The sequence below is a fragment of the Anthonomus grandis genome, chromosome 13, assembly GCF_022605725.1.
Source record: "Anthonomus grandis grandis chromosome 13, icAntGran1.3, whole genome shotgun sequence".
NCBI classification, from domain to species: domain Eukaryota; kingdom Metazoa; phylum Arthropoda; class Insecta; order Coleoptera; family Curculionidae; genus Anthonomus; species Anthonomus grandis.
The window spans coordinates 13,103,331-13,126,734 of NC_065558.1; the positions used below are offsets into that span (position 1 = coordinate 13,103,331).

The 23,404-nt window shown below is 31.6% G+C and overlaps 1 protein-coding gene and 1 long non-coding RNA gene across 5 annotated transcripts in view; one reads left to right on the plus strand and one right to left on the minus strand.

The window, feature by feature from the left end:
* Nucleotides 1-1,491: 1,491 nt before the first annotated feature.
* Nucleotides 1,492-23,404, minus strand: part of LOC126744211 (neural-cadherin-like) — a 232,507-nt gene continuing 210,594 nt past the window's right edge. For all 4 annotated transcript variants that reach the window (XM_050451570.1, XM_050451569.1, XM_050451568.1 and 1 more), the window contains 4 exons: nucleotides 21,688-21,929; nucleotides 16,837-17,043; nucleotides 10,860-11,027; nucleotides 1,492-8,184 (listed from right to left, as the gene is read on the minus strand). In XM_050451570.1, the coding sequence (XP_050307527.1) occupies nucleotides 8,072-8,184; nucleotides 10,860-11,027; nucleotides 16,837-17,043; nucleotides 21,688-21,929 (730 nt within the window). In that variant the 3' untranslated portion in view covers nucleotides 1,492-8,071. The remainder of the gene's footprint in view (nucleotides 8,185-10,859; nucleotides 11,028-16,836; nucleotides 17,044-21,687; nucleotides 21,930-23,404) is intronic.
* Nucleotides 16,921-21,805, plus strand: LOC126744217 (uncharacterized). The gene is made up of 4 exons (XR_007663076.1): nucleotides 16,921-17,067; nucleotides 17,994-18,230; nucleotides 18,295-18,378; nucleotides 21,704-21,805. It is a non-coding gene; the product is annotated as an uncharacterized LOC126744217 (long non-coding RNA).

A 23,404-nucleotide genomic window follows, 5' to 3' on the forward strand; every position in this document is an offset into this window, starting at 1 on the left:
TGACGCTCCAAAGGTACACCACCAAAATCTAATGTAGCGATACATTGAGACCAATGATGCAAATTTTCAATCTAGCTTATTCTAGAACATCTGTAAGACGCTTGGAATCGAGAAAACGACGACTACCGCATTACACCCGCAGTCAGATGGCGTGGTGAAACGAATCAAAAGGACTATTAACGGCATTTGGCCAAAATAGTCTTAAGAGACTGCGATAGGTTTCTTCATTTGTTCCAGCCATTCATGAAAGCACAGGAGAGTCTCCGGCTCGAATAGTAATGGGAAGAGAATTCTGTCTCCCATGCAATCTGAAATTTAGGTGGCCGCCAGGAATCGATGTTTCCAGGATGGGCTACGTCAGTGAGTTGTGTAGAAGAGTAGTCAGTTGAAGGTCCCATAAGTCAATGCGAAAGATCAGAAGTACAGGAATGGTCGTGGTTTGGCTTTATGACCCTAATAAGAGATAGAAGGATATGCCACCCAAACCTCAAATATTCTGAGATGGGCTATACAAAGTGCTGGAAATCATCAACGATATTCGTTACAGAATACAAAAACCGCCGAGAGGTAAAGGTCGAGTAATTCACTTTAATCGACTCGCTCCTTATTATGGAAACCACGAAGACGCTGAGCTACGGCAAATCCAACCAGACTCGTGAGATTTCGTGGATTGTTATTTCTCCAGTCTTGTGCCGATATCGACATCTATCATCTTTGGAATGGAGCATCAAAGAGGGGCAACAATATTACCGCCACGAATACCAGCTGTTCTTCGACACCACTGGAGACCCGTGGAAGGTTAGCGAATCTTTCTCAACAGCAATCTGCCGAGTATATAAGGAGCCCGTGCCGCTGGGAAACCAGTTCAGTTTGAAATATTGGCGCTATATTTAAATCTATAGTATAGCGAATATTAAATAAATGTTTCTAGTAGTTTCAAATGATCGCGTTTAGTAGTGTGAGTATGTAAATGAATAAATTGACTATGTTTAATTTACACCTGGAGAACATTATAAATGCTTCTTAAAAAATTCTTAATGATCAGCATAGGTTGTTAAATTAGGACAAGCCTTTTCCAACCTTTTCCTTTCTTTGCTTAGTGACCCTATAACCTGACGCTGCCTGTTATCATCGACTAACTAAATATATGTCTAACTTCTTTTATGTATAAACCACGTGTACATACTATGTACGTGACCTTTTCTAAATGTTTTTTAAAATTATGTTGTAAACTTTTTAATGGTGTTGACAGTCAAAAAAAAGGCATCTTAGGAATATATACTTGGTTTTCCAGGAATATCACAAGAACGTCCTAGAGACGGACTTTTCCAAGGTGTTCTGAAATATTTTTCTTAAAAATTTCTGGGATGTCTTAGAGTTGGGCTTTCCACAATCAAGGACCCCAATAAGGTCTTCGATAGCCTTAAAACCAATCCAAAAATAGAACGATATTCCGCTTATGGTTTCCTAATTAAAAATAAAACAATAAAATATATTTCTCTATAATTTTATTCAAATAAAAAATCTTAAATAAAATTTTTACATACCACAGATACGTAACTTGTCTAAAAGCCAAATTTATTCGTAAAAAACCAAGAAAATTACTGGAAAAATTAAAAACGCGTATAGACTCGCAACCTGGTACAAGTAAAAATCACTTTTAAGAGTATTCGAAAGAAACTTGAAATTAGTACAGCTTATCAATCGAAATATACTAATAAAAATGCCCGTTTTACTATAATAAATTAATAATAATAATAATAATAAATACAGGGGTGCAAACACTTAAGTATCTTAGGTAATATAATTAGCATTCAGATTTTCTTTTAGTTACATTTAGGAGATATTGGCACGACGCATACGAATTTTTCATTCACACTATAACATTCATTTTTGTTTGCCCTATATACATTACCTACAAAATAAATAAACAAAAATAATATAAGAAAGAATACATGGATTTTTACCATTATAGATAAAAATAGATGTTTTCTCGCGTACATTGTTTTTTTTTCTAATATATAATAACTTACGTCAAATTTAAGATTTGCCTTTAATTTGGGTAAAATTGACGCCAGTCTCACAAATAATGGACAGAGAGTAATAATAATGGGTGGGGGTTGGAAATGGAAAGGGTTAATACTAAGTTTGTCATTTTTTGAGCATTAGGAGTGTTTTTTTACGCTTTCAATCATATACAGGGTGTCTTATTAGTTTTTGTATGTTAGGGTCGTTACTACTTATTATCCCTTTTGTTATACAAAAATTCGTTTTTAGTTAGTGTTTAACTTTAAGTCTGGTAGCAAACCTAATAGAATGCAAACAAGTCTCATGAGGGTCAAACGAATAGTCAGATAAAAATATCCATGTTTACCTTCCAAAGGGTTATTTTAGGTCCGAAGTTAGACCTTTGCGAGCTAAAAGTTGTTAAATTGCTAAATGTATTCCCGGAGGCCACTGTAGGATATTGAGGTGGGCGTAGGGGGTTCACTCTATGCCGACAGTATAACAAGATACATTTCATTAGTTTTGTTAAGATCCAAAATATATTAGATTTATGCGTTTGAGGAAAATTAGAAAAAATGCTGGCCTTTTTCATCAAAAAAATATTAAAAATGAAGTTGTGAAACTTGAAAAAGGAACTCTAATTTTATTCTATTAGATTAATTTTTAATAAAAAAGGATTTTTAAATGTAGGGTAGAGTGCTCTAAGAGTGCGCGGTCAATAAGAGTACGCACTCGTCGATTTTTGGAGCACGTCGTCGACAACAACAAGGTGTTAGTTTTTCTACTGATTAAGAGGAGTGTCTGCATGTTTCTTGTGCATTTTAAGCAAATAAACAGCGATAATAACGTTATTAGGTAAATTTAAGGAATTTTATCTGTTTTGTTATTATATTTTGACATTTTGGATATTTTACACAACTGTAGTTTTCAAGAATTTCGCGGTCATATTTTGTCATGCTTACAATAAACCTTGAAGAATCGTATAAATCATACCGTTGTTTACAATTTCGAACCAAGATGGAGGCAGCACTGGCGCCTTTTAAAACATGATCGTTTTGTAAGAGTGCGCAATCATTAATATTGTAAGAGTACGCGCGCACTCTTACAAACCAGGTTTTTTGTTCTAACGGATAAAACGTATTTTTTCTTGTGTTTCAGCATGTCTGGCAGAAAACGAAGTTCTCAACGTGCTTTATGCTCACCGGCGGTTATGGAGGCAGCAAAACAGAGGATTGAAAATGGAGAAAGTAAAATAAGCGTGGCAAAATCCTTAGGAATGGCGGAAGGCACGTTAAGAAAAAGGCTAAAAAGAAGATTTCGAAGATTCGACATTACCTTAACAGCAGAAATGCAAGAAGAGTTGTGTAATTATATTAAAACAATAGATAACATATTTTACGGGTTAACTTCTAAAGCTCTAAGAGTCTAGCATTTGAGTTCGCTGAAAAAAACAAATTAAAACATCGTTTTAATATAACTTCAAAAATGGCAGGCAAGGGCTGGCTGCGTGGATTTTTAAAACGGCACAAAGATGTTACATTAAGGCAACCCACCGCTACAATAGCATCGCCAGGGCTGTTGGGTTTAATAAACCACAGTGTGAGCGGTTTTATAAAAACCTCTCGGAGTTAATGAACAAATATAAATTTCCGCCACATGCAATTTACAATATGGACGAATCGCGATTTTCAACTGTCCCAAACAAGCCCCCTAAAGTTTTCTCTACAAAAGGAAAAAGGTGTGTCAATAAAATATCAAGCGCAGAATGGGGAACCAATGTTACTGTTGTGTGTGCAATAAATGCTAGTGGACAATTTATTCCTCCCGCATTTATATATCCACGTAAAAGAATGAAGGCAGAACTGTTGGACGGAGCTCCGCCATCTTCAATTGGAATGGTATCTGATAGTAGTTTCATCAATCAGGATTTGTTTGTTGATTATGCCACACATTTTTGAGATCATGCTAAGCCAACAAAGGAACAACCAGTACTAATGATAATGGATAACCACACTTCCCATTGTTCTATTGCAGCAGTTGATTTTTTTCGACAATATAACATTATCGCATTAACACTTCCTCCTCATAGAAGCCACGGTATGCAGCCACTTGACCGATGTTTTTTTAGCCCGTTAAAAAAGTTTTATTCCAACGAGTGTGAAAAATGGTTGACGAACCATCCAGGGCGGGTAATTACGGTCTACTAAGTTGCTTCAATATTTGCACCTGCATATTTTAAAGCTGCTACTTCAACGAATGCGATTGAAGGTTTTAAAGTGACAGGGATATGTCCCTTTAATGATGATATATTTACCGAAGCTGACTTCATGGCCACTTTAGTCACAGAACGAGAAAATTCTGCTACGGCTACAGTAGAAGCGCCAAACATTCAGTTAGAAGTCGCTGATAACTCAACATCTAAAATCAATATTCAACCTCATCAAATCTCTGAATTAGCCTCTGAAAATGCTTCCAAAGTTCTTGATAGTCCAACTGTTGTTCTTGAGAGTTCCACTACTAAGAAAAATTCACCTCAGCCTACAGAGCTGGTTTCCAACACATCTGCAATCATTTCAACTTTGGAACAAACAGTTGCTGTAGCGCCAGAAACCAAAACATTTGATTTATAGAACACTCCTGGAACATCATCCACTTATATTTAATTAACAACAATTTCTCCATTACCCAAATCAATTACGTTCAGTTCAACAAGTCGCAGAAGCAAAAAGTCGGAAATTATCACCAGCTCCCCATATAAGGACCAACTAATTGATGAAAAAGAGAAAAAAAAACCGAAACCCATAGTCAAACTAGATATGGGCGATAACCTACCACCACCACAAGAGCTTTCGAAAGGGAGTTTAAAAAGAAAATGCGCTGTGAACCTCAGACAGGCAAAGAAGACACCGAAAAATGGAAAATCTGTTTTGAAGAAGCCAAAATCACCGCCTCATAAGAAAATGTGGAGCTGTCCAGGGTGCCACGAAACATTTAAAGAACCTGTTACAGAAGACTGGATTGAGTGCATATTGTGTGCTGAATGGTGGCATCAAAAATGCAGTGCCTACGAGGGTTCCGGATCTTATACATGTGACCTATATTCATAAAATTGCGTGCGTACTCTTACAATACTAAATGCGTACTCTTAAAAAGCGGTTTTATAAGAGTGCGCAAAATCACTTTTTTTAAGTTTAATTTTTTCTGTTGAAGTACTGATGTTTAGTTTGCGAATTATACCTTATTTTGTTGTTGAAGTATCAACAGTCATAGATAAAAAAAAATATTTTCGACGCAATTCGTTTGGATTTTTTACCTGATTAAACCTTAAGTGCGCACTCTTGAAGCACTCTACCCTAAAATGGGGAGAAAATTTAATCAGTTTGTTTTTGAAATTTGGATAAGGGACACTTTTACCATTAAAATATACATTTATACAATAATGTAATTGAAAAACAATTTGTAAATAGAAAGAGGAAATAGTAGCAGTCCTTGCTTAATAATTTAAAAAAATAGCTATTATGTATAAAAGAATACATTGATAAACATAAAAATTGGGTAATTTTTTTCAATTTAAATAAGTATTGACATTATAAAATAAACTTTTAAATTAGTTTGTCAATAGATATACAAAAAAAATACAAATTAGAAATTTTAGCAAAGGGATTTAAAGCGTAATTTTAGGAATTTTGTAAAGTGTAATTAAGTCATACAGTATGAATTTTTTAAAGTGTTATAATGAGATATGACAAAACACTCGTGCTTTCACACCCTCGAGGGAAGGGAGGGTCACTGTTTTATTTTAAATAGAATAATGTGTTTTTCATTTTAAAAATCGAATCTACGTCAAATGTGAAGGAAGTTTGCACAAAAAAAATTAAATTTCCCTCTTGGTTACGGCATTATGATCAAAATATTTCAATTAAATTATAACATAATTTGAATATTAACCATACTAACCTACCCGTTATCATGGAAATCCTATTGCAAACTTAATTATGTTTAAAAAAAAGAAAACGTGTGGTTTCAGCTGAACGAAGCTCCACCCCATTATGACATACAGGTCCGTAATTATTTAAATAAAATTTTTGATAACAGGTGGATTGGTCGAGGTAGTCCTGTCAACTGGCCTGCTCGTTCGCCAGATTTACACACTCTTGATTTCTTTATGACGATTTATAAATGATAAAGTAATGGTTACTATACCTACGATTCCCAAAGGACATGAAAAACACAATTCGTTGCTTTTATTACCTGCTTGTTTATTAGTGACATCAACAATGTTACAGCCGATACGAAACTCATTTCAGGAAAGAATAAGAAATTTTTTTTAAGTCGGAGGCGGTCAGTTTGAACAGGCATAATAGATGATAAATAATAAAAAATTGGTAAGAATTTTTTTTTATTGCAGTTAAATACTTTGTCATAATTCCCTAACAAATATAGTGATTTTAATCTTTTTTGCAAACAGATTTCATATTTGACGTAAATTCAAATTTTGAAATAAAAAAGACATCATTCTATTTAAAGAAAGAAAGTGGAATGATGTATTTTGATTAGGTTAAGGAATAAATGTCAACAATATGATGTTAACAAAATGTTAAAAAAAGTTCTTTTTGACATATCACAGCCTAACACTTTAAAAAACTTAACTTGCATATTCTCATAAGTTTTAATAATATCTAAATAAATTCCTACAAAATTATTACAAAAAAAGAAAATTAATAAAAGAAAAATAATTTTAAAAAGGAATATTTTTTTTTTAATTTTTGCCCCAAACCAGTTACAAAAAAAATATTCAGTTGGGCTTGCTAAATAACCCAATAATCAGCTCAAAAAATACGTCTGATAATCTTTACAATTTTAAAACCCAATATTTAATTAAATAGACATCACATTATTAGATAAATGAAAATTGGTATTATCTCTTTGGGGAGAAAATGGACATTTCTAACTGCTTAAACCAGTAGTACCAAAATAACCTAACGAACTCGACTGACCCTGATCCAATCATAAAACTCAGAATCTTCCACCCTGTATATGCAAACCACCCAAAACGAAATGAAAATCCAAAGAAAAAAACCATCACTAGTGACCTAAATTTTAAATATAATATCGTTAACGATGAGTATTATTTTATGTTTATAATCAATAAGAGAGTTAATTTTAACATATTATGGCAACGTACAGTGCTCTAAATATAAAATTGATGTGACTTTCCCACCGTGGAAATGCTCCTATTTACATTCGTGTTAGGCGCCCGCGTTAGGGCCTAATTTGACCCTAACAAAGGCCAATTGTTCTACTTTATTTAATTATTAATTATTAAAGTGACTTTTCTACTTAAATTAGTACTGGGGCTTGGGAGGGGTACGAAATATGACTTAATTATTTTAAAACGGAAAGGGCTTGGAAGGGAATCGGAACTGTTTTTTTTTGAAAGAATTTACACATTTTCTCTCAAAACTTAAAACATGTTTAACAATAATTATAGTTTGTTTGCTTAATAAAATTCTCTACTTCTATTATATTAAATAACTTATTGGGATCTTCTGTAACAGCAATGCCTGGAAAAATATACAGGGTAGTTTAAATAAGTGAGCTTAAAGTATCAGTTTGGCAACATTGCTTAGGGTAGTGTGATAGAGATATGAGAATCTTTGCTTACTAGCGTTGCCAGTCAAGTCAAATCTTATTTCTGATCCACCCTGTACCATTAAGATATTACACAAATATCCCAAAAAATAACTTAAATATATCCTATATAAAAAAACGAACAAACGTACACTGGTAGACAGTCTTATAATAGTTACTTAAAACACACAGTTGTTACATCAAAGCATCATCATTTCGAGTTTCAAGGGGGGCATGTATAGGTAAAAGGGACACACACACGAATTTCGTTTTATCATAATTATTTTTTTTACCTAATTTAAAGGGGTTTCTTCTTTTTTTAGTCATCGTTAAATTTAATTTAAAAGAAGTGTGAGGAATTGAGATCTTACGACTTAGGTATATCTTTGGTATCGAAGTGAGTAAAAGGTGAGGGTGAGTAAAAAGGTCGGGTTTACTCCTCCAGTTCAGTCTCCTCTCCGGGGGCCGTGTACATGTCGGCCAATTTGTCGAATCTGGGGCCCCACGCGTCCAAGTAGCCGTAGTCTTGTTGTTCGTCATCGGTACCTTAAATAAAATTGATATAAGAGTTAAAGAAATATAGGAAAATAGTTTTAATATAGGAGAAAACAAAAACTTCAGTTATAGAGATGTTTAGTTGGTTTGTTAAAGTAATCAAAGCAGGGTTATTACTTTAACCCTTTAGGGGGTAGTTTTAGTATTGGTTCTGAAAATAATAGGGGTGTTTCAGCGTTTCTAAAGACCATTGAGGACCTGGGTGCAAGAAGGGCTATTTTTTCAAAAGTCGCATGAACTTCCGTAAAGCGTAATTTTACTATCGTTCGGTCCTGATGTCTCTGACTCTCTCAAGTTCGATAATTTAAAAACCAATCGGTTATATGCGTCGAGCATCTTGGTACCTTTCAAGCGCCAACTGACCTTCGTACAGACGGCATCAGTCTGTAATCAGCGTTTTCCATCTGGTGCGCATTGATCCCAGTTTTCGTGTTCCATTTGTTTGCACCTGTAAAGTTTTTACATTCCATTTGAAAACCAGTGCACATAAGTTGCACCGAATGCATGTTTTCACGTACCTTCGCCGGGAGATCGTGTCGGTTCAGTATATTTACCAAATATAAAATATTGCGGCAAAAAAAAACAATAAAGATCTAGCTGCTGCTATTTTATCCATATTAAGCAGTAATGAATCAGACTCTGAAGATGAAATGGTAATGTTTGAACGTATCCCTCAACCGAAAATAAAAAATTCTATAGATGTAATTACCAAATTCAATAATAAACAGGCATTTTCTCTATATTATTATATAATTCTGTTTATTTGTCTTATTTTTTGCAGTTTAAAAAATACTTCCAAATTTTTTTCCCTATAGCTTTACAAGTTAATCTGTCAATTTTTTTGCATAATTTTTGAAATTGTCAAAATCATCTTACTTTTTTAAATCAATTTTTAAATTGTTGTTAAGTTAAATAATCAAAATGTCAAAAATTTAAAAAAAAGTCGTCGGTATGGCTCTATATCATTTTTAATATTTAAAATCGTTTCCTCCTATTGGGTTTCGGTACATCATCATTTACAAAATATTTTTGTTTGATGACACACTTTCAAAATTATTCCGCTCTAATTCCAACAATTCTAGAATTTCTGTACTTTTTCTTGGGCAAAAACATCATCTGTCATGGCAAACATATCTAAGTACAATCGAAAGTTGTGTTTGGTTAGAAACATCGGGCCTTCATTCAAAACTTGCTTTGAAATGAAGAACCACTACAAAACTTGTTTTGGTAGTTTCTGATTAAATTTCATCAATCATAAATGTAGACATGGCTTCAATAATATTGGTTTGTATGACATTTAAAACTACCCAAAAAACAGTTGACGTTGTTAACAATTTCATGTAATTGCCTTTATCGTCAGAGTCATCCCCTTCAAAATCACCCCGAAAGGGTAATTCTTGTTTGGCCAAAAAACAAGATATCTCTATAGATATATCTATTTTTTACTCTTTTATCCTATATTCAGCTAACATAGTCTATTTCTCTCGTAATCACATATGATATTGAAACAGAAAAAAATGCCCTTGATTAACTGGAAATTTCTTGGATTTTTTTTTATAAATAGAAAAGGTAACTTTAATTACATGGAAGAAATTTATAGGAATTAATTAGCTCCCTGAAAAGGTTAAATAATCCTTGGGAAGAAAAGTTAAAACTACAGGAAAAAAATTAAAAAAATACTTTAGGACACTCTGAAGCAAGAAAAATATGACTGAAACTGCCTAAATGAAATAAAAAAAAAAACGCCTTGACTGCCTGGAAATTTCTTTAGTGTTTTTTGAATTACTGCCTGGAAAAATTTGTTTTTCAAGCAGTTTTTGAGTAACAAAACTGCTTAAAAAACAAATTAATCAGTGCCTAGAAGAAGAAAAAAAATCCTTGATTGCCTGGCAAGATATAACATTATATAACCATATATTTTTTAATTTGTTCTATACATTTAGACCATAGGTGAAAAAAGTGTGTAGGTAAAAAAATATATTACAATATTTCATAGTAGATAGTCATAAAATATTTATTTTTAAGATTTTTAACTGTTACCAATGGTAACAATGAATACATGGGTGCTTCTCCACTGTAGAATATATATTATTTGTTTTAGCAGTGCTTTAACTTATTACAGATATACTAAGTCTTAGTTATAAGGTTTTATTTGTTTTTGGTGTGCAGAGATGGAAACATAGGTAATTCTGTATAGAGTGTGTTTAGCTGTTGTTTTTATCAATGTCTAGCTGCAGCATTAGAGATAATAAAAATGTAAATTTTTTAGCTTAATTTTAAATAGTTAAGTTTATGTCGTTTTTTGTTTTATCTCATTTATTAATTGGGTATTATAATCTGTTTAAGAGGTATGAATAAAATAAAAATTAAAAAATGCATTTTCTGATTAACAGAAAAACCCCTTTTGTGCACTCTACAACTCTAAATATAAAACAAGTATTTCTTATTAGTAATTAATATACAAATTTAGGTGAAATTATATATACAGTGAATCTGTGTGCTAAAAACAATATAGCCAGTGCAAAGTGCTTATAAAGCGCCGAAAAATTGACTACCAACGTACTTGACTTAATTGAACTTAAACCATACAGGGAGGGCAACCGGTATCTAACAAAAAACACTAAATTTTAGATATTTATGCATTTAAAATGATAAAAAGTTCTTACCAGATGCCAAGGAGCTAAGCGATCCAGCGGTGCTACCACCCCCTTCATAAGCGTAGTTTCTTAAGTCGTCAAATGGGGGTGCGTTAGGGTCGCTGTCGGCCCGTTTTTTATGCTCCTCGATGAAGTTGCCCACGTTAGGTTCTTGACCATCTTGCACCATCATGGTAACTATAAAAAAAGTTATTTTGTTTCTTACGGCTTAGTTAATAGCAAATGAGGGATGTCTGGACTGAATAAATTCTGAAATTCATTCCAAAAATGTTTGGAATCAGGCTAAGTTGGACAGGACGTTCGAAAAAGGTTATATAGCTCCGCTTATCCCCTATGGAGGATGAAGATTACAATCGCAAAAATAACTGCAGAACTCGAAATAAGTATAAGTTTAATTCAAATTCATAAAATATGTATTTGCCAAATAAAAAAAAAAATTTACTCACCTAATTACAATGTTAATTTCCTACCAAATAGGAATGCATCTTGATTCAAACAGAATACTTTTATTATTATTCATTTGAAGATTCTTAAAGAAACCTTTTAAATATATTTTTTAAATCTATATAAAGAGTAATTTTTTGCATAATCAATTAAAAGATTCCATATATGAACGACTAGAAAGACGAAAGATCTCTGATCTTGCCTGCTAAGGTAAAACAGTATATGTGAAAAAATTGCATTTTTTGATTTCCCGCGCATACTTGGTTTTCTGTCCTGCTCTCTCTAATGCAATTTTTATTATGGTTTTAAGACAAATAGTTTCCGAGATAAAGGCATGGCAAAACTGTATAAAATTGCATGTACTTAGAAATAAACCAGGGCAAAACTATATAACCAGCATATCCTCCAGCTTGTTTGCAAAAGTCTATACAAAAACGCCATGGCGAAAAAAAAATAGATGGTATAATGGATTCATCTATGGTTTAAAAATATTTTAATTTACTATCCTTCAAAGGTAAAAGCGCATATACCTACATGCCTATAAGAGGAAAAAAGCAGAGCACCTAGAAATGGTAAGAGCTTGGGGTTTCATATCTTACCAAAATTTAAAGATTGTTTTTTAGGTTCTCCAGACTCGAGAACAATTCAAGAAAGATACGACAGTTCCATGTGTAGAAGCTAAAACGTTTATGGCAGATATGCAGAAAGTTGTTCTGCTTCCAAGAATGCCAGATGTTAAGGAAACATTTTTTATTTCACGTTTAATAACCTATAATAAAACCTTTGCTTCTATGCAAAAAAAAGCCACTTCATTTTATGGCACGAAGGCATCGCAGGTCGTAAGGCTGAACATGCGGCAAGTGCTTTAATTAAATTTTTAAATTTAAATAGAGATGCAAAAAAAATATTATTTGGATGGATAACTGCACCAGGTAAAACAAAAATTTTGTAATTTATGCATCAATAATAAATTATATAAACTCTGCATACTGTACGTCAGAACAAATAATTTTAAAATATTTGGTGAAAGGGCATACATTTATGGCAAGAAAAACACACAATGTTTTTGACTTATGTGATTATAAAGCTGCTTGTCAGAAGGCATCCACTCAAGCCGATATAAATGTTTTAGAGCCATCAGATTTTTATAGATTTAAAAACATTATTCGATCTCGAAAATCGAAATGTACTGAGGAATCAGCTGACAGAGGAGTAGCTGCGTCGAAAAAGGCAAATATTATTTCAGATTTGGTATCTAAAATGCCTGCAAATAGAAGGAAATTTAGGATACACTTACCTGACAATCCAGTTTCAGCGGATCTTTTACCAGAAAATCTTCAAATATTTCATTTTAAATTAACATTTTAAATAGCTTTCACAAAAATTTTATTTTTTGTTATTAATAAACCAAGTTTGTTAACCAACTCTTAATTTTTTCCCCTGGCAAATATATATAAATTTATCATATACAAGTTTAACTTGGTTAATTTTTTTTTGTTTTTTTTTTTCAACCTCTGGATAAAGAGTATATAAAAAAAATTAAACTCAACCCACATGAATTTAAATACGTCCTGTACACTAAATTATTGACAAGATAATTAACTAGTCACATTATCAATTTCATATTTGTAACTTTATTAATACCAAAACGGCATCAAAAATTCGAAAAAACCTTATTTTTACAAAACTATGTTTTTTCACATATACTATTTTAGTATATGTGAAATTAGCAAGCAAGTGCTACGCGGCTGTACGATATTGGACTATTCTATAACGATTAAAATATCTACTATTTTGATTATGCGAAAAATCATATTTTCGCCTATTTCCCTTATTTAAATAAAAGTGAAGATTGAGAAAAAGAGATATGCGACTTCTGTATAAGATCCATAAGAAGACCTTAAACAGAAATTTTGCAGTTTTTAGATAGGATTAGAGACTGCACCATTAATTGCATTATTAGAAACTATATATCAATCCTTAATTTTTGGGTTCATCCACTTCTGGTAGATTTATGTTTTAGATTTTTGGAGTATAATTATTCCTTGCTACTTCGAGTTGAATTTTATTGGATCTTAAGAAAATAGTACATGATTTATTAGCATTCAATTTTAGACTGTCATTTTTAGCATATTTAGAAATTATTATTATTATTTTATAAGATAAAAGCCAAGAATTTACATTCTGTATAGCTCTATAAACTAAGTAGGCATTACAATATATTTTAATAAATCTTCAAATGTCCAAATTTAAATATTAAAATGTTATCAGAAAAAAAGGACTTAGAAACTAAAACAGTGCATTAGTAATATCTTATGAATAAATATATCAAGGGCTTAGCTAAAGTTTAGAAGGCACAGGCAAGTTGTTGGTTTCTTATTTTCATTTTATCTTATATCAATAATGATGTTCACAAGACATCGGTAAAATACTAAAAGACCTTAAATCTTTAAGCTTTATAGGGTTGGAAACTTTAGCTAGTGGCTTGATTATAGCTTTTTTCCACAAGTCTTTTTTCCGCAATTTATTTTCTAAAATACACGTATTAATCATAAAATGAAAAGCTTTTTTCTGCAACAAGGTAAACATTAAATTTATTATATTATTATATAATTAACGTTAAATCTCTTATAGAAAAATCATCTTCTCCAATAAAGTTGGTACTGATTAAATTCATTAGTTTTATTAGAGTTAATTCATTAATCACTCTGAAACTAAGCATATTTTCAATACCGTTAAAGTTAATATTTTTCAGATGAAATAAAATAAATAAAAAAATAATTAGTCAGATAAAAATATCAAAATCGTGTATCCGGTGTATCTGATAAACTTTTAAAGTAACCATTCTTTTCACAAATAATTGAATGTTTAGTAATTTTTTTTTAATTTCGATAATAATCATAGACTTATAATATAATAAGCGTGTTAATGCATGTGCATTTTGGCACCCAGGGAAGAAATTTGTCGGAAGTGTATATAAATACATACAAGTTGGGGAATTGAAGATTACGAATTGTCTTTGCTATTTTCTGTTTCTCAACTTATTATGGCCTTTTATTCTTTTTCTGAAAGAGTAAAAAGTCAAATTAAAAGGTTTTACGGAGGCAATTTGGCAGTACATAGTAGGGATTTATTTTTAATTACATTTGAAACTAGGCCCATTCGTTACAAAAAAAAGTTTTAAATGTATCGAATTTAGGGACTTTTGTCTTCAAGATTGTTATAAATGCCACACAAAAGGGCAAGAACCTTCTATAAAAGGGTCCAGGAGCAAAAACGATAGGAAAAAATGGTTTGTAGTGCTCTAGAAATGGATTTACATGATCGAAAGAAACTGAGTACCAATCATAAAACTAGAAAGATAGAGAGAGATAGATAGAGAAAGGAGACTATAATTCAACAATATGATACAGAAAGAAAAAAGACTTGAACTGAACGGTCTGGAAGAATATTTTAATTGCTCCAGGCAGTTGAATGCACTTAAGTACCATATAGTTACTTAGTTTTTTCCAGGCAGTTGAGTGCATTTAATAATGTAATAGAGAGAGAAAATAAACTACTACTGAACTTGGAAGAATAATTTAATTTCTTCCAGACAATTGTCTGGAAGAAATTAAATTATTTTTAATTAATAAATTATTTTAAATATTGCACTCAAATGAGTGTCATATGACAGAGAGAGAAAAGAGATCCGAACTTAACTGGTTGGAAGAAATGTTTAATTTTTAATATATAAAATAATCTTGCATTAATATCCAGTGTTTGGAAAAAACATGATCACAAATGTTACAAATATTCCAAAATTCAGGAGATATTTCCCGAAGACCAGTATCGAAGAATGGAGATTTGTGAAACCATGATGGAATAATAAAACAAAAATTAAAATTTCTTACGAAATATTCTATTTTCAGATAAACCTTCATTTCCATTACATAGGAAATACAATCCTCCTATTGTTTGAAATTGGCCTGTGGAGAATCAGCACACAATGAATGAATAATGAATGGCCTCCTAGTTCTCCATATTTGTCCCCAAATGACTTTTATTTTAAGGTTTATCTTAAGGAGGCCACTTACAAAGACAAATTTAGTTACGAACGAAAATTGTTGAGTGTTCCATTAATTATTGCCTTTTATTTAAATAATTAATTTTTGTTGAGGATATTTTTAGGAGTTTTAAATTTAAATTTTGTATAGCGTTTCAACGTTTCTACTTCTGTCAAAGTTTATATTTTATCTTTAGCAAGGCTCTAATTTTCATTCTGTAATACACAGCATAATAAATGTATGTATGTAAAGCCTGTATTTGAAAAATAATTTAGAAATATCTGAACTCTCGCTTTATATTTTGCGAAATTTTTTTGCAAGTAATACAGTTAGCCCTATCAAAATCAGACACTTACTAACATTGTACTTAGAAACAAGGAAGTGTATGCATACATGTTGCTATATTTCACCTTTAAACACCTCGCTAAGCATAATAATCGATTCCCCAATATGTTCATGATATGATATTGTAACGAAATTCGGGAACACACTTTTATTGTCAACGTCAAAAACACTAACCTTACTCGCCTTGACTGTAGTTTAATTGTTTCCAAGGTAAAAACTGACTAAACAATTAAAACTGAATGAAATGTCACGAAGCGCATCCTTTTTAAAACCCGATGGAACAGTTTCGAAATATTTAGAATTATCTTCATTGTTTTTGCCGAAAGAGACCAATAATTTTAGGAGAATACTGACAGTCAAAGCAAGCAAGTATACAAATTCTAGAAAATTAAAACTACAGGGATCTACGATAATATAACCTAAATAACCTAAATTGGGGCCAAAATGGGGCTCTCGAACAAGATGAGTTACTTAAAATCTAAACACTATAGATAAAAATAATAAACCAAACGTAAGTAGAACCCTAAATAAACCCTATAAACCCTATATATATATATATATATTATATATATATATATATATATATATATATATATATATATATATAATTATTATGAAAATGTAAATACGTTAATTATTCTTCTAGTCTTTGTATTATTTTATTAGTATTCTGTAGGTAAAGTTGATTCGTATGTATATATTTATATTTATTAGATCATATTTTATGTGTATATTATAAGTAAGATTTTTGACCAACTTCTCCACTAAGGGTAATTTTTAAGGATTAAAACATTCTGAAAAGAATGAAAATTTTACACTTTCAGGTGGTATAATTTTTTTTTAGTAAATTCTCTTGATTAAGATTTTTTTTAAAGCTGAAACGTTCTACATTGGGATGGTGATGATAAACCCAACCAATTAATTTTACATGTCATTTAATTTAAAAAAAACATCCAACTATATAATTTTTGTGATATTTAGGTTTAGGGATAGTTTTTACTCCCAAAAAATAAACAGTACTCCTCCGGCATATCAGGGGTAAAATTAACTTGATTCCAAATTTTTCAGATTGCTTCAGTTTCATAATAGTCTCAGGCTATATATATATATTCTCCTTATTTACTAGCCTATAAGCATAAACTAATACTCACATGCCAGTTTAGCAGGATCCAAATCAGGATGATGTCCATTGATGGGAATTTGCAATGGCGTGATATCGAATGCTGTCATATCATCTTCGCCGCCTCCCTCGTCATCATAATTTATGATGTTTTCTCTCACGTCATCGTCTGGACCTCCTTGGTACTTTATGTGAGTTTCCCTTCTACGGTTGTAGACTACGAAGACCAGGACCAATACTAATAGAAAAAATGGCTTTACAGGTGTGTTTTTAATTATAGATAAGTAAGTGTAAAACATGCACATTCTTGTGTAGAACATACGTTTTGATAGAAAAATTTACATGGGGTAACTTAGTTTTGGAAACTTAAATAGGCCTTAATATATTGATCGCAATGTATTTCAAAATAGTTGACGAAATTATTTTAAAGCATCCTCTCTAAATGTTATTTGAGATTTAAGCTATTTTAAGGTGTAGTTTTAAACTGTACGTATAGTAATCTTTAAAAATTTAATATTTGGAATAATCAATTTATTCAATAGTCCTTAACCATTTAAACAATATCTAATAAAATACGTGGTTTCGAAATTCATTTTCTACAAATTTTGTTCGAGGTTTAAACTGGAAGGGGTCCAAGGAACAGTTTTGGAAATATTGATAATTTGTGTAGTAGTATTTAAGAGAAATGCTTAATCTTTAAGTGATGATTTATTTTAATGATCAAAGTATGGAAAACTTGTAAATTTTTCTGATTAAACAAAAGTGGTTTGTTGTTTATAAAAAGATCTTCTACAAAAGTCTATTAAGGCTTAAAAGTGTAGTTTTGAAAATATTGAAATTATTTGCTAAAGGGAAATCTGGGTAATACCACAGTACATTATTCTTTATGTTGTTAAGAATTCGAATTAAAAATATAAGATATTTGGCATGGTTTTGCCCTAAAGCTTTTACTCTATATTCTAAAAAACTAATTCTTATGAAGAAAAAATATATTTTTTAGAAAAGCGTTTTTCAATCCCAGCAATAATCGGGAAAATTTTGGTATATAGGTATTTATGAAAATGGATGTATCAAACGGTTTTTAAATACAAATAGCATGCAAAATCATGAATCGCTTTTCCCCATATAAATCTTAATCAAACCTAAAAAGTAAATCTATTAAACAACCTCCATACATACCCATTAAAGCCAGAATACACCCGACTAAAGTCAAAATAAAATCCTTCGAGGGCATAATGGCACCAACTGAGGCCAATTCCAATTCACAGTCCAACCCTGTTAAACCTGACGGACAGACACACTCGTACCTGATTGGCGGATGATGATCGATACAAATGCCACCATTGGTACAGGGGTGCCAATGGCATTCGTTAATATTTTCACATTTTTCTCCGGTTAGTCTATAGCCTTCTGGACAGCTATAAGGTAAGAAGGACGGTAAGTACTTACCCTTTTTTAATACGAGGGCGTCCTTTTTTTTGGTTTGTAGAGCACTGAGGATTTGTTTTTTAAGTGAAAAATAGCTATGGCTACGAGAGTGCGAAATGAGCATGCAGTACAGGGATGGTTTCAGGTAACATTTTAAGAATAAAATAGGGATTTTTATGTGCGAAAGTATTCAAAAATTTTAATTTATTTTCGATTATTTTGTTTAAATAACCCATGAGCGTACCCTAGATAATGTATATGACTTACATTTTAATTTTTAAATACAAAAAAAAATTAAAACACTACCTATTCAAATCTCGACATTTGCATGAAATTATTCTATGGTTATAATATTTACGAATGTAATTGATAATTTTTCTTTTTTTAAAATGTCTATTGTAAAATTTATAAGAAAAAACGAAATTTTTGTAAAAATTTAGTTATAATTTTTCTTAATTAATTAAATCAATTTACAAACATGTAGACTATTTCTTTTTTCTCTTTTACAATTTTATATCTAATAGATTAATAATTTAATAATTATACAGGGTGAAAATAAAAAGTTCTACCTGTAACTGTGACTATATTTAAGTATTAATCCATTTTTTTGCCTGAAATAAACTTTTCATATACTGGTTTACATAGCATAAAAAATGTACAATATTAGGCCCCTTGAATTTAGTAGAATGAAAAAGGCCTAAATGAATATCAACCGAAATCAACCTAAAAAACTGGACAACTCCAGACTATAAGAGAAGAATATCAGATCGGATCTCAGAAATTAATTGAACAAGGAACTGAAACGAATGAAGAACAGCAACTACTGCATTTGTGGGGAATGATTACAAATTCCATAATAAGAGGCGAAATTTAGAGAACGAAACTTTACAAATAGGAGTTGAACGTAGACAAAACAAGAACATTAATACGGAATAAGAAAGACCAAAAGAAAATAGCTGGATGAAAAATGCCAGACTATTGAATAAGACAAAAACAGACCCATAATACTCGAAAGTAGCACAGAAAAGTGAAAGAATCCTCCATCTGCCTATGTCAGTAGATGACATAGGCAGATTCATAATAGAGGAAAAGAATAAGGAACGATGGACTAATATAGGTATTACGGATTTATCCGCTGACGATTTTCCTAAAGAACTAACAAATAAGCAATTAAACATGTCTTTATATCAACCACCAATACTAACGGAAAAAAATTAGGAAAGCTTTAATAAAAACAAAAATCAGAAAGCCACAGACCAGACGGAATACCAAATAATTGATAAGGAAAACATCGCCGCATTACAAAAAGTTGTTAATTACATACACGAAACTGGGAACTTCCATCGAATCTGGTTAAAATCTAATTTTATAGCTCTACTTAAAAAAATAACGTCCGAAGATGCAAAGTCCATAGACTGATGAACCACAAAACGCATGAGGACTTCAAATTCTAATACAAATTTGTCGAGACATTAACAAGGACATATTTATACGCTTTGTAGATTACGAGAAAGCGTTCAACTGTGTTCAACACTCAAAACTCATGCAGATTCTAAGACAAACTGACATAGATGACAGAGATATAAGATGCATCGAACAATTATACTGGTTGCAATCAGCAAGTATTACAACGCAAGATATTACTACTGAAGATATTACAATTCGTAAAGGAGCCAAATAAGGATGCGTCTTATCTTCTCTGCTTTTTAATTTATACCTTGAGGCCATATTTACGAAAACTATTAAAGATCAAGGAATGAAAGTGAAAGTCAATGGAATCCCAATCTTAAACATGCCGTATGCAGATGACAGTGTTTTTATTGCTAATGATCTTGAAGAACTTTAACAGATGTGCACAAGCCTAAATAATAACAGCAATAAATATGGGATAAACCTTAATGACAAAAAAGCAAATTTGTGATAATCAGCAGGAAGAATCAAGTATACGCAAATGCTCGAATTCACACAAATAATCCGAATATAGAAGGAGTAAAATCTCGAATTGAGATGGCTCGTACAGCGTTCATGAGATATGAAAAAAATCTTAGAAATAAAGACATACATAATCCCTTCGAGTCCAATATGCGAAGTGCTATGTCTGGTCGGTATTACTATATGCAGTGGACTTTTGGGCTATGAAGGCAAACATAATCAATAAAATTGAGACCTTTGAGAGGTGGACTTACCGAGGCCTACTGAGAGTACCTTACACGGACAAGGTAACAAAGGAAAAAATAGTGACAAATCCTCAGAACAGAGAATTGTTTACAAGTATTAGACTAAGAAAAACAGCTTACCTTGGTCACATCTTCAGACACGACAGATACCAGTTGCTACAACTGATTCTGGAGGAAAAGATAGAATAAAGAAGAGAAACTGGGAAAAAACCGTTGTCATGTGCAAGGAATATCAGACACAGTGTATCGGATTAAGGACGAAGAGCTTTGAGCTTGTCATCATGGCAAGAGACAGAAATTAATTCCTACATGTAGTCGCCAACATCATTTTAGTGCATAGGCAGTTTGATTGATTGATTGATATTGTAACGACATTAGCTTAGCAACAACGCGAAAATACCAGGTTATCTCACTTATTCGAGATTCACCACAGTGAAGCAGCGTGGAAGGTTAGTGAATCTCCCAGAACCATGGTATGGCGAGCATATAAGGCGCCGTCAATGTCAGAAAGCCATTTCAATTTTAAATATTGGCGCCATATTTAAAATGGGACGTAAATAGTAGTAAATAAATACGGTGTAAATAAAAATTTCTAGTAGTCTATAGTGACCGTGTTTAGTATTGTAAGCGTGTAAAATTAATTGATGTACTATTTTTTTATGCATCGAGTGTTTTCATTCACACTTAACGAACGGGTAAAAACCTTATAATATGTTTTGTAAATATTGTTTTTCTTAATATCTAGATAAATAAAAAATTCAAAGTTTAGGTAAATTAGTTCTTTATTTTTTTGTTAAATTATATATTTTAGCAATCTATATTATATACGTACATGTATTTAAATTGCCTCGGTTTTATTTATTTAATTGAAAAATATGTTCAAGAATATAATCTCAATTACATTTGTCGGTTAAAGTATTGTTAATTCTTTGTAGTGTTCTAAGGATGTAGATACTTCGAGATTTGAAAAAGAAGGCTTTTGTTTCTGTTATTTTTTTTAGTATTCCATTCCGCCTAGTAAACAATTTAAAAAAATGTCTAGGAAAAAAAATAATTTTAAAAGAAAGTTCCACGTATGCACTTTGTAGATAAATCGAGTAATTACATAATGCAAATGCAATTTAAAACCCATTGCAAGTCACTCCATGCTACAGGGTCATGCCTTTACTAGCTACCCTAATATACTAATAACTAAGTCCATGGTTCCACAGCCAAAGTAACTTTCTAAACTACTTTAAACTTTGGCCATAAAACCCAACAAAAATCAAAATGCTCACTCAAAATGATCAACAGGCAAACCAAGATGGCCGCCAACGCGCCCATAGACAATTTCAACGTTTGCCCTTCCTGGATCAGTTGGCAATTTTCGCCCCAGAAACCGTCGGGACAGTTGCATTGGTACCGCAGATCCGGTTCCAGATTAAGGCAGGTACCGCCATTCAAACAAGGCAGATCCAGACACTCGTCTTTGTCGGTGCAGTCTTTCGAGTCGGAGGACATAACGCGACCCTCGCCGCAGCTAATTGGGTTAATTTAATTTTTTTTTCTTAGGGTTGTTTTAGGGCAAGTTTTGTAAGAGAGTACCCTTAACTTCTAAAATCTTTATTTAAATTCGCAGGTATATAACGTGCCCAAGATAAGGAGGGTCAGTACAGGAAAGTCGGTTAAATGGGAAGAATTTGGCGGCTTTGGGTGCTCACTGATATGCTACTTTAAAATCTAAAAAGTTTCGAGTAGTTCCAGAGATATCCGAAAAAAACCGAATTGTTGAAAAAAAATAATATTTTCTGCTGAGTTTTTTACAACAGATTTTCGAAAATAAATGACGCTTTCTGATAGCCACTTTTTTGTCTCTTTAAGATGCTGTTAATAAGTTTTAGATCCGACGTTTCGTCTTCGGGCCACCATCATCAACTTTTGTTTTTCAAATACGGACCTGGTTTTTCGATATCAAAGATGCTTTTAATTCTGAAGTTAACGGTGTATCACAAGTTGTGGTTTAATAATATTTTATAATTTTATTAAGCATTATTAAATATCTTGGATGCCTGAGAAGAAACGCAAACAGCATCATACGTCCTAGGTACGTAATTTTTATGTTCATACGTCCATTATTATAAAAATAACGTATTTAGTACGTACTTTTGAATACGCAGTTCGTACGTACAAAACAGTATTTCACAATAGTTGCGAAGAACAAATAATTTTTTTTATATTTTCTTAAACATTTATTTTTTGTTTGGTTTTTTAGACATATACATGTTTTGTATATTTTTATATATTATTTTATAATATATATATATATTCAGTTCTTATAAATAAGTTATTTTTCCCAAATACATTTTACGACACAAAAAAGGATTTGTGAAAACATATATATAAGAATAAGATATAAATTATGTAATTAAAAAAGTTCCCAAATTTTCTTAAATTGTTTAAATTTGTGACTTTAGCATCTTTAATAATACAGCTTTAATTAATCTTTTATCATAATTTTAATTCAATGGAACTATTACAACCTCTATGAGGCATGAAAATTACGTTTTACTCCTTATTCAACTACAATCTATTCAAGTTTGATAAATATTATTGCCAAACATAAATAATGTTTTTTTTTCATAAAATAATTTGCAATCAAATTGTGTTACAGGGTACTCTCTCATTAACAAATTAATTTAGTTACTTATAGTACAATATACTAAACATTTACCATGAATATATCTACTGTTAAACTACCAATAGAATCCAATGCGAAATACCATGTCACTGATCAGTATGCAATTGTATGTATTCAAGTTTACAAAATCAACGTAAAAGTGCAAAAAATCATAAATAAAGCGAATAAAACATTCACACAAAAGAATAGAAGAGAAATATCACGACTGCATATTTCTTGAAGATAGAACCCGCCACTCAATCAGTGGTGTTTGGCAAAACTAAATTGGAACGAATAAAAAATGATTATAGGAAAATTATAACAAAAGAAATACCCAG